The sequence below is a fragment of the Amblyraja radiata genome, chromosome 2 (assembly GCF_010909765.2).
Source record: "Amblyraja radiata isolate CabotCenter1 chromosome 2, sAmbRad1.1.pri, whole genome shotgun sequence".
Lineage (NCBI taxonomy): Eukaryota > Metazoa > Chordata > Chondrichthyes > Rajiformes > Rajidae > Amblyraja > Amblyraja radiata.
The window spans coordinates 110254696-110267086 of NC_045957.1; the positions used below are offsets into that span (position 1 = coordinate 110254696).

At 46.7% G+C, this 12391-nt stretch overlaps 1 protein-coding gene across 5 annotated transcripts in view; it reads left to right on the forward strand.

The window, feature by feature from the left end:
• LOC116966958 (engulfment and cell motility protein 1) overlaps positions 1 to 12391 on the forward strand; it is a 314863-nt gene that overhangs the window by 269539 nt on the left and 32933 nt on the right. For all 5 annotated transcript variants that reach the window (XM_033013349.1, XM_033013359.1, XM_033013365.1 and 2 more), the window contains 3 exons: positions 1915 to 2078; positions 7301 to 7413; positions 11636 to 11743. In XM_033013349.1, coding sequence (XP_032869240.1) covers positions 1915 to 2078; positions 7301 to 7413; positions 11636 to 11743 — 385 coding nt within the window. The remainder of the gene's footprint in view (positions 1 to 1914; positions 2079 to 7300; positions 7414 to 11635; positions 11744 to 12391) is intronic.

The following is a 12391-nucleotide window of genomic DNA, read 5'->3' on the forward strand; positions in this document are numbered from 1 at the left end:
GCGAAATATATAGCGGCCACTAAACCTACAAACCCGCACGTCTTTGAGATGTGGGAGGAAACTCATGTGATCACCGGGACAACATGCTCTGGTCTGTTCCTCAGGATCGTGGAGCATCATGCAGCTCTGAGATGGATGAGGCATCGTGCATTAAATTTACTCCAGCAAATTTCACGATATTGCACAGTTTGAGGAGCATGTCACAAGTATATTTTGAGCTGAGGGCAATTTGGTGTATTTTGATGGAGTACCTGGGCAACCCTTGTGCCTTCTCAGTTGGGTGTAAAAGATCCCATGATAAGAATCAAAAGAGAGCAGTGGGCGCTCCCTGATGTTCTCAACAAGACCAGTGATTACCAATATCCAATGTCAATAGTGTTGGAGGTAGTTAGTCAAGATCTTCATGCAAGATACACTGTCAAAAGAGCATTGACGTCAGGTTTAGGTTTGTCAGTGTCACATGTGCCGAGGAACAGTGAAAAGCTTTGTTTACATGCGATCTAAACAAAACAGATAATACTACACATAAATACAATCAAGCCAAACACAAGTACAAATGTAGAGTGAAGAGAAAGATACCAGAGTGCGGAATGTAGTTCTCAGCCTTGTGGCAGAACAATTCCGGGGGAAAAGTCCAATGACTGCAATGACTATAGGTTGGAGAAAAGGGACCATACTCCAGCATTTAGAAGGATCATTCAAAAGTCTTGATAACAGAGAGGAAGAAGCTGTTCCTGAGTCTGGTGGTACGTGCTTTCAAGCTTCTGTATCTTCTGCCCCATTGTAATGGGGAGAAGATGGAGTGACCAATGGGCGGGCAAGTTCTTTGATTATGTTGGCTGCATTCCCAGGCAGCGAGAAGTGTAGATGGAGTCAAGATGGAGTGCGGAGTCTGGTCTATGTGATGGACTGGGCTACATCCACAATTCTCTGCAATTTCTTGCGGTCTTGGACAGAATGTGCCCAAACCAAGGTGTGATGCAGCTTTGTATGAGTGCATCTGTAGAAGTTTGTAAGAGTCGTTAAAGACATGCCGAATCTCCTCAGTCTCCTGAGGGCATAGAGGTGTACATTTTTGGTGTACATTTTTAGCTGTCGCTTCAGCTGTCGCTGCCGCTTGAAAAGGTGTACGAACAAGTATTCCAAATGTTGCAGCTTAAACAGTACATCCAGCAAAGTGTTAGATATAAAAGTACAATCCATTGGAGGTATTGAGATCTCTTAGAAATGACTGTCAAATTTATTGGAAGGGCATCATTTTTGGCATCAGGACGCAGACCAAGAAAAAAGACACTTGTACTATAGCGACCTCAAAGTGGACAATACCAACAATATAAATTGACTGTGCTTGTGGCTATAGCGCTTGTCGGGTGACACGGTGGTGCAGCGCTTGAGTTGCTGCCTAACAGCTCCAGAGACCCGGGCTCGATCCTGACTACGGGTGCTGTCTGTACAGCGTTCGTACATTCTCCCCGTGACCTGCGTAGGTTTTCCCCAGGTGCTCTGGTTTCCAAAGATGTACAGGTTTGTAGGCTAATTGGCTTGGTGAAAGTGTAAATTGTCTCTTGTGCGTGTAGGATAGTGTTAGTGTGTGTAGGATCGTGTTAGTATGCAGGGATCGCTGGTCGGCATGGACTCAGTGTGCCAAAGGGCCTGTTTCCACGATGTATTTCTAAAACTAAAACAAATTTCCTCTTTGAGAGCACAGTCTATTCTGTGGAGTTGATTCTTCTAACTGCAAAAGTAACAGCTGGGGGTTCCAGCATCTTGGAAATCTGACACTTTGTTGGAAATTTCAAGCAAGCAAATTGCTGCTGGATGGAATAGCTGATCGTGGAGGAGAGTGGAAAGAAGTCAACTGTAGCTCGGTTGGTGAAAAGTTTCAAGAGGTTTTTCTGTTGTCTTTCTCCTCAGGTGATGCAAGTTGTAAAGGAGCAGATAATGAGAGCGCTGACCAGCAAGCCTAACTCACTGGACCAGTTCAAGAGCAAACTACAGAACCTGAGTTACACAGAGATCCTGAAGATCCGGCAGTCGGAAAGGATGAACCAGGAGGACTTCCAATCTCGCCCAATCCTGTAAGCATCCAACACTTACTAGTCTTTACCAGTTTTGTGCAGTTTTTGATCTAGTTTTGTTTAGAGATACAGAGCGGAGGTACACAAAAATGCTGGAGAAACTCAGCGGGTGCGGCAGCATCTGTGGAGCGAAGGAAAGAGGCAACGTTTCGGGCCGAAACCCTTCCTCAGACCCGAAACGTTGCCTATTTCCTTTGCTCCATAGATGCTGCCTCACCTGCTGAGTTTCTCCAGCATTTTTGTCTACCTTCGATTTTCTAGCATCTGCAGTTCCTTCTTGAACAGATACACGTTCTTCAGCCCACCGAGTCCGCGCAGACCAGCGATCCCCGCACATTAACACCATCCTACACACACTGGGTCCAATTTTTTAACATTTTTTTACACCAAGCCTATTTAACCTATAAACCTGTACGTCTTTGGAGTGTGGAAGGAAACCAAAGATCTCGGATAAAGCTCACGCAGGTCACGGGGAGAACGTACAAACTCCGTACAGACAGCACCGGTAGTCAGGATGAAACCCAGGTCTCCGGGGCTGCCAGTGCTGTAAGGCAGCAACTCTACCCCTGCGCCTCCATGCCGAATTTGTGTATTCCTCCGATTAAGGCTCCAATTGACATTTTTGACATGTCATAAGGTCATTAGTCTTCTTCTTGCGAATGCAGCATAAACTAAAGGAATAGTTAGATCTCAAGCCGGGTGTTGAGCAGCCAAGTTGTTGTCACAAGTGATCAGAGCAGATCAGGCCATTTGGCCCATCAAGTCTACTCCACCATTCAATCATGGCTGATCTACCTGTATCTCTCTCCTAACCCCATTCTCCCGCCTTCTCCCCATAACCCCTGACACCCATACTAATCAAGAATCTATCTTTCCCAGCCTTAAAAATATCAATTAACTTGGCCTCCACAGCCTTCTGTGGCAAAGAATTCCACAGATTCGCCACCCTCTGACTAGAGAAATCACTCCTCATCTCCTTCTTAAAGGGACGTCCTTTAATTCTGAGGCTATGACCTCTAGTCCTAACATGATGGAGGAATACAGGAACATTATTTTGTCTGGCAGTGGAGGAAATCCAAAGTCAGAGGGCACTGTCTGAAAACTAGGTCTGGTCTATGTGGAGTGAAAATGTGGAATGAAAATAGGAAGCACTATTGTGGAGTTAAATGAGGAAGCACTGTTTCAACATGTAGGTTTGCAGAAATTTGGACCTCCGTTTGCAGCGCTTTTTGGGGATTATTTGAGATGTTCAAAACTGAGATCAATGGATTAGTTTTTTGGCGGTTGTTATCAAAAGTCAAGACATGCCAATAGAATTGGAGGTACAGATTAGTTTAGGTTAGAGCTCTACCACTGCGCCACCGTGCCACCCTTTTAAAGAGAAGATCTAGTATCTGCATTGATGACAACACAAGCACTGGAGTGAATAAAGACCGATACATTTCAGGTTGGGTCCCGAAACATCGCCTATTTATGTTCTCCAGAGATGCTGCCTGACCTGCTGAGTTACTCCAGTACTTTATGTCTTTTCTTGCAACCCAGCATCTGCAGCTCCTTGCGTCTACAAGTGTTCATATGTTTTGCCCATGGCTGTCAAAGAAGGAAGTCAGGCATCCTGAATCATCAGGCATGGACATGACTCTAGACCCACAGCAAGGTTGTTGACTCCTCACGTTACGGGGACGTTAAGGGCAGATAGGAAATTTAGGTCTTTCCCATGAACGAAGGACAACATCAAGTTCCAAACACCCAAATTGCACATCAGCATATGTTACTGGGTACGTGAGCATGAGGGCCAGCACATCCCGTTCCTACATCGAAATGTGAAATCATTCCAGTAAGTTGATCATTTTTATGGCCCAACTGTCGTTACCATTATAGGAAGTAGATCAAACATAGGGACAAGTGAAAACGAGATTAATCTGGGACTATTGTAAATGGTGCTGGGCGGTCAGTGAAGGTGTTGTGGGAATGGGTCGAAGGAGCCATTTCCTTGCTCCATGACTAAGACATGGTCAATAATCTGGCTCTCCTAGTAGACACTGCAGTTGAATGCTAACACTTCAGAGCCATCACATATTAGTTTCAGGGGTCATTGCTTTCAGGTAAGGTGAACATGGAACATTGAACAAACAGCACAAGATCTGGCCCCGCAGCTCAATATGATGCCAACACCATCATTTATCTACCTGCACATAACCCATTCTCTCCATTCCCTGCATATCAATATGCCTATCCAAAAGTCCTTTAAATGCCACTAAGGTACCTGCTTCAACCAACACATTCCAGGCACTCACCATTCTCTGTGTAAGTATAAATGTTTCCCCTCTTACCTTGAAGCTATGCATACTAGTATTTGATTTTTCCATCCTGGTATAAAGGTTCTGACTATCTATGCCTCTTATAGGTTTATATACTTCTATCAGGTCTCCCCACAACCTCCAGTGTTCCAGAGCAAACAATCCAAGTCTGACCGACATCTACTACAAACCTACTGACTCCCATAGCTATCTAGCCTACACTTCTTCCCACCTTGCTTACTGTAGACTCTATCCCCTCCTCCCAATTCCTCCATCTACGTCGCATCTGCGCCCAGGATAAGGTTTTCCACACTAGATCATCGGAGATGTCCCCATTCTTTAGGAAACGGGGGTTCCCCTCTTCGACAATAGATGAGGCTCTCACAAGCATCTCCTTGATATCCCGCAGCTCCACTCTTGGTCCCCCTCCCCCCATTTGTAACAAGGGCAGAGTCCCCCTTGTTCTCACCTTCCACCCCATCAGACGTCGCATACAGCATATAATCCTCCAACACTTTTGCCACCTCCAACGGGATTCCACTCCTGGCCACATCTTCCCACCTCCACCCCTTTCTGGTTTCCGCAGAGACCATTCCCTCGGCAAATCGTCCCTTCCCACCCAAACCACCCCTTCCCTAGGTACTGTTCCCCTGCAACTGCAGGAGATGCAACACCTGCCCCTTTACCTTCCCACTTGACTCCATCCAAGGATCCCGGCAGTCTTTCCCGGTGAGGCAGAGGTTCACTTGCACCTCCTCCCTCATCTACTGTATCCGGTGTTCCAGGTGTCAACTTCTCTACATCGGCAAGACCAAGTGCAGGCTTGGCGATCGTTTTGGATCTCTGTCTCTCAGCTCAGCTCTGTCTGCCTTAACCTACCTGATCTTCCGGTGGCTCAGCACTATAACTCCCCCTACCATTCCCAATCTGACCTTTTTGTCCTGGGCCTCCTTCATTGTCAGAGTGAGGCCCAGCGCAAATTGGAGGAACAACACCTCATATTTTGCTTAGGTAGCTTACACCCCAGCGGTATGTACATTGACTTCAAGTAGCCCTTGCTTTCCCTCTCTCTCCATCCCCTCCCCCTTCCCAGTTCTCCCACCAGTCTTACTGTCTCCAACTACATTATATCTTTGTCCCGCCCACTCCCCTGACATCAGTCTGAAGAAGGGTCTCGACCCGAAGCGTCACACATTCCTTCTCTCCAGAGATGTTGCCTGTCCCGCTAAGTTACTCCAGCATTTTGTGTCTACCTGCCATTCTGTTTCAACCTCCTCTGCACCACGATTTTCCAAAGCCTCCACATCCTTTCTGTAATGGGGTGACCAAAACTACACTCAATACAGCACCACCGATTTTCCGGCAACTACTTTAATCCGGACAAAATTATGAGAGTGCACTTGAAATCCACCCCGGAAATCCCTCCGGAAATGTGACGCCTAGGTCGGGCAAGGCAGCTGATCTCTACTTCATCGGGAATTGTACACCGATCGGTGGGTTGAATTTTCTCCCTGCGGCCTGGGGCTCTGGTATTCCAGCCCGGCCAAAGCCGGCAGATCCGTTCCCATAGCCCACTTCCAAGGCCGACTTTGCAGGCCGGTCTCTCAGCTCCTGGTCGGCCTAGGCGGTCCGTTCCGGTACCGTTGGTACTGTGGTCACGGCAAAAGAGATAGTCCAGAAAGACTCTGGAACGTAGGGTGCCATAAAATCGGTGGTGGACCTGCACTCCAAATGCAGCCTAACCAAAGACCGGTATGTAGGTTAATTGTGCTTTCATGTGCAGTGTGTGTGGGGGCTGCATGTCTGGCTGGTGGTGGCAATTGCATTATCAACCTGCCTATTGTGTGGATGTGAAAATTCCACCACACTAGTTTATCACGAGGTGGCACAAGGGGGATAACTGAAGAGCGAGATCAAAACTACTCCAAAACATATTCAAAAACATTGCCTGACATGGATTTACCACCCTGGGGAAAGCTTTTTCTGTTCAAGGTATTGTTTGCAAATCTGTTCAAATGAGTACATAATTTATTTCCAAATTAAGTTGTTATGGGTCATGTTTCATCACAAGGCACTAATATGTACTATAGTTCTCAGATTACTGTGTCAGTGGGAAAAGCAGATATTTATCACAGTCCCATTGAATAAGGCCTCAAAAGAAAGCTCAACAAGGGCTTTGTGTGATGAGCAGTTTGAATAGTTAGGTGCGGTGTGACTCAGTATTCATTCAGAAGTGTAACCCTTTCCCAAGGTCTTAGCATTCTTCCACTTTATTTTTAGCTTCTGTTGGAAAGTGTAGGAGGGAAATAGATGTGTTTGTGTCTTCAAGGGAATTTAGTGTGATAAAATAAAATCTGTTTTAAGCGTGACGTTTCTGTATTGCTAATCCCAGGTCAGGGGCATCACAAGGCAGGCAAAGTGCAGTAGACCACCTTTGCTCTTAAATTAACTTATAGAGGTTTCAGATCCTCATAAGTGATAGGAGCAGAATTAGGCCATTCGACCCATTAAGTCTGCTCCGCCATTCATTCATGGCTGGTCTATCTCTCCCTCCTAACCCCATTCTCCCGCCTTCTCCCCATAACCCCTGATACCCGTACTAATCAAGAATCTCCGGCTTAAAAATATCCAATGACGGCCTCCACAGCCTTTTGTGGCAATGAATTCCACAGATTCACCCGGTTCTCTGGCGCTGTGAGATTGCACCACTGTGCCGCCCCTGCCTCTGTATACCTATGTTTTTTATCCTTGCGAGCAAATTCCTTGAATGTATACATACTTGGTTAATGAAATTTTGTATTTATTTTTTTTAATTCATTATTCATTCATTCATACTTTCAAAGCCAACATGCAGTCGGTCCTTACTTCTTTCCACCCAGTGTGCAGCGCTGTGTTTGTGACGGTCTGCCTTTCTGCCCACAGTGAGCTCAGGGAGAAGATTCAGCCCGAAATCCTGGAGTTGGTAAAACAGCAGCGGCTGAACCGACTGTGCGAAGGTACCTGCTTCAGGAAGATCAGCAATCGTCGGCGACAAGGTATCAACCACCAAACCTGCATGAACCTTAATGAACGCGTCACTTTGTGGATTTTTTTTAAATTGGTTTAATTCACATAGTCATATAGTGATACAGTGTGGAAACAGGCCCTTCAGCCCAACTCGCCCACACCGGCCAACATGTCCCAGCTACACTAGTCCCACCAGCCTGCGCTTAGTCTATATCCCTCCAAACCTGTCCTATCCATGTGCCTGTTTTAACTGTTTCTTAAACGTTGGGATAGTCCCAGCCTCAACTACCTCATCTAGCAGCTTGTTCCATACACCCACCATCCTTTGTGTGAAAAAGTTACCCCTCAGATTCCTATTAAATCTTTTCCCCTTCACCTTGAACCTATGTTCTCTGGTCCTCGATTCCCCTACTCTGGTCAAGAGGCTCTGTCCATCTACCCGATCTATTCCTCTCATGATTTTATACGCCTCCATAAGATCATATACACCTCCATAAAATGAGATGTGGTCTTTTTGGAGGTCTGACCAGAGCAAGAACTTCATATTGAATAGTATGACCCTGGAGTGAGTGATCCAGGGGTATCGATACATAGTTCCTTAATAGTGGCCTCAAGGGTAGATAGGGTAGTGAAGAAGGCTTTTGGCACGCTGGCCTTCATCGGTCAGGTATTTGAGTGCAGATGTTGCAGTTGTACAAGACGTTGGTGAGGCCGCACTTTTAGTGAACCTACCAGAGGAAAAATGATATTAAGCTTGAAAATTTACGAGGACGTTGCCAGGATTTGAGGGCCTGAGCTATAGGGAGAGGTTAGGCAGGCTAGAACTTCACTCCTTGGAGCACAGTAGGCTGAGGGGCGTGATTTTGTAGGGGTGTATGAAATCACGAGGGGAATTGATAGGGTGAATGCCAGAGTTTTTTATTCCAGGGAAGGGAAATCAAGAACCAGGGGACATAGGTTTAAGGTGAGAGGGGAAATATTTTGTTGGTAGCTAAGGGGCAGCTTTTTCACAAAGAAAGTGCAGGGTAAATGGAATGAGGTGTCAGGTGAAGAGGCTGAGACAGGTACTATAACAGCATTCAAAAAACATTTGGGGGGTTACCTGGATAGGAAAGGTTTAGTGGGATATGGACCAAAGGTGGGTCAATGGGATTTTGGTTGGTGCGGCATTTTGGTTGGTGGGAACGAGTTGGGCTGAATGGCTTTTTCTGTGCGAGATGACTCTACGTCAAAGCGATCTTTCCATATAACCAATGATGGGCACATCTGTTTCCAATATTCATTCATAACTTCAAATCATTTTTAATTTGCAATGTTGGATTCACTCTTACTTCTCACACGACAGACGTGCATGTGCTTCAGTAGTTCTGTGCGTACTTTGTGTGTTCTCACCTACTGCAACAGCGCTACACTGACATGGCCCATTCCCAAGGGCTCTGAGCATCTGCCGAGCTCCAAGTAAAAGCTTTTGCCGCCACAAAAGCAGATTGGAAATGACAGGAATTTCACTTGCCAGCTGTTAAAGGTTGGCAATTAATTGGTTTTCCGCGGTGTTTAAGGATGACCTGTTTCCACCAAGTCTTGTGGGCCTTAGTTGTCTGATGACGCTGATGCAGGGCCCACTAATTCTGTCACAAGTGGAGCATCACATGTCAACCTCAAGAGAAACACAGAGAACCATCATTCACCATACATGGCCTTTCTTTAATAACATCGCAAATCCTTTGATTTTGTCGATTGCGAAACGTCACTCATTCCTTCCCTCCAGAGAGGCTGCCTGTCCCGCTGAGTTACTCCAGCATTTTGTTCCTATCTTGGGTGTAAACCAGCATCTGCAGTTCCTTCCTTTGTATGTGGAACTTAAACAACGGGTTCGGAAAGAACCCAGCCTGGGGCTGCAGAGAGTGCAGAGTTGGACACGTGCAGAATAAATGCAAGATTGTGGGAAGGGAGGAGGTGACAGAGGTCGGGAGCGATTGATCACGGAGGTAGTTGAACTTGAGCATGAAAAGTGAGGCTTTGCAGGGCCAGAAGCAAACAATGAGATAATGGGTAAACTGGTGAAGGAGATTTAAAGTACAGCATTAAGCTTTTGGTAGACACAAAATGCAGGAGTAACTCAGCGGGTCAGGCAGCATCTCTGGAGAGATGGAATGGGTCGAGACCCTTCTTCAGACTGATGTCAGGGGAGGGGGCGGGACAAAGATAGAATGTAGTCGGAGACAGTAAGACTAGTGGGAAAGGGAAGGGAATGGAGAGAAAAAGCAAGGGCTATCTGAAGTTAGAGAAGTCAATGTTCATACCGCTGGGGTGTAAACTACCCAAGCAAAATATGAGGTGCTGTTCCTCCAATTTGCACTGGGCCTCACCCTGACAATGGAGGAGGCCCCGGACAGAAAGGTCAGGTTGGGAATGGGAGGGAGAGTTGCTCAGCCACCAGGAGATCAGGTAGGTTAAGGCGGACTGAAGGGAGGTGTTCAGCGAAACGATCATCGAGCATGCGCTTGGTCTCACTGATGTAGAGCAGTTGACATCTGGAACAGTGGATACAGTAGATGAGGTTTGATGAGGTGCAAGTTAACCTGTGCCTCACCTGGAAAAGACTGTTGGGGTCCTTGGATAGAGTCGAGGGGGGAGGTAAAGGGACAGGCGTTGCATCTCCTGCAGTTGTAGGGGAAAGTACCTGGGGAGGGGATGGTTTGAGTGGGAAGGGACGAGGTGACCAGGGAGTTTCGGAGGGAAGCAAGAGAGGAGCTGTGGGACATCGAGGAGACCCTAGTGAGAGCCTCATCTATAATGGGAGAGGGGAACCCCCGTTTCCTAAAGAATGAGTACATCTCCGATGCCCTGGTATGGAACATCTCATCCTGGGCGCAGATGCAGCATAGACAGAGGAATTGGGAGTAGGGGATAGAGTCTTCACTGGAGTCAAGATAGCCATGGGAGTCAGTAGGTTTTGTAGTAGATGTCGGTCAATAGTCTGTTTCCTGTGATGGAGACGGTGAGATCTAGAAAGGGTAGGGAGATGTCGGAGATGGTCCAAGTGAATTTTAGTGCAGGATGGAAATTAGTGGTGAAGTCAGTGAGTTCTGCATGGGTGCAGGAGGTAGCACCGATGCCGTCGTCAATGTGGTGGAGGTAGAATTCAGGGATAGGGTTTGTGTACGCCTGGAACAGGGATTGTTTGACGTACCCTACAAAGAGGCGGGCATAGCTGGGGCCCATGCGAGTGCCCATAGCTATGCCTTCGATTTGGAGGAAGTGGAAGGGCCGAATAGCCTACTCCTGCACCTATTGTCTATTAAGGAGGTGTCTGAGAGTTGTCGCCTGGCTGCAGTCCAGGAGAGGTCAGCGCACCAGACTACCACGGCACCTCCCTTGTCGGCGGGATTGATTATCCAGTCGAGGTTGCTACAATGTGAGCGGAGGGCTGTATGTTCAAGGGGGGAGAGGTTAGAATGAGTAAGGAGAGTGGAAATTTGAGGCGGTTGACGTCCCGCTTAAGTCCCGATTAAGCTTTTGGATGAGCTGAAGTCCATGGAGTATGCAAGGCAGCACACTAGGCTGGTAACTAAATCCTGAATGAGAGCTTCAACCAGTAGCATGTTGAAGCTGGACAGGAGATAGGCAAGTGTTTTGTTTGAAAGTAAAACTAGGCAAGCTAGTGGTGAAGAGGTAGTGGAGTTAGAAGCTCGGCTCAAAGCTCGGAAGAGTCAAATAAGAAGCTGAGACTGCGAACGGACATGTTCAGCTTGAAATAATTGCCGGAGAATGGGACGACATGACTTGGAAACAGTTTATAAGCAAGAGCCAGAAAAATAGATTTAGTCCTTTTATTGCATAATTGGGGGAAAGTTTTCTTGTCCAAAACTAGACAACAAACAAGGGGCCTGTCATGATAGAGGTAGTGGCTTGATGGAGGCAGGTTGCAGTGAAACAGAGCAAGCTGTCGTTGACCCAGATTCGATCCTGGCTACGGGTGCTGTTTGTACGGAGTTTGCAGGTTCTCCCCATGACCTGCTTGTGGGTTTTCCCCGGGTGCTCTGGCTTTCGCCCAATTTCCACAGACGTACAGGTTTGTAGGCTAATTGGTATAATTGTAAATTCCTAGTGTGTGTAGGATAGCCTTTTGCAGCATTTCCTGTTTTTGTATTAGGCCATTTCCCTGGTTAAATCAAAAATGAAATCTTGCACAAGTGTGATTCATCAAAGGTGTTACAGACAAATAACATGAGGTTTTAACTTCTGCAGATAAATTCTGGTACTGTCGCCTTTCGCCGAATCATAAGGTCCTACACTACGGAGACCTGGAGGAGAGCCCACAGGGAGAGGTGCCGTACGAATCTTTGCAGGATAAGCGTAAGTGAATCAGCAAAGGCATGACATAAAGTACCGTGTGACTTGTGCTTTGCGGTGAATGTGTCGTCCGGAGATACCATTCTCTGTATAGTTAATAGTGAAAGCCGGAGTCGTCTTTGTTTATGCCTATTTATTTATGCCGGAATTGCATTATGTCGGGGAGTGTAATTTTAATCTGGCAATCCAAAAATACTGAGGAATCTGAGGAAGGATCCGCTGGCATTGGAGAGGGTCCAGAGCAGGTTTACGAGAATGATCCCAGGAATGAATGGGTAAACATATGATGAGTGTTTGACAGCACTGGGCCTATACTCGTTGGAGTTTAGAAGGATGAGGGGACACCTCATTGAAATTTACCAAATAGTGAAAGGCCTGAATAGAGTGAATGTGAAGAGGATGTTTCCACTAGTGGGAGAGTCTAGGACCAGAGGCTATTGCCTCAAAATAAAAGGACATACCCTTTAGAAAGGAGATGAGGAGGAACTTCTTTATTCAGAGGGTGGTGAATCTATGGAATTCATTGCCACAGACGTCTGTGGAGGCCGTGTGTCAGTGGATATTTTTAAGGCAGAGATTGACATATTCTTGATTAGTACAGGTGTCAGGGGTTATGGTGAGAAGGCAGGAGAATGGGGGTTGAGATGGAAA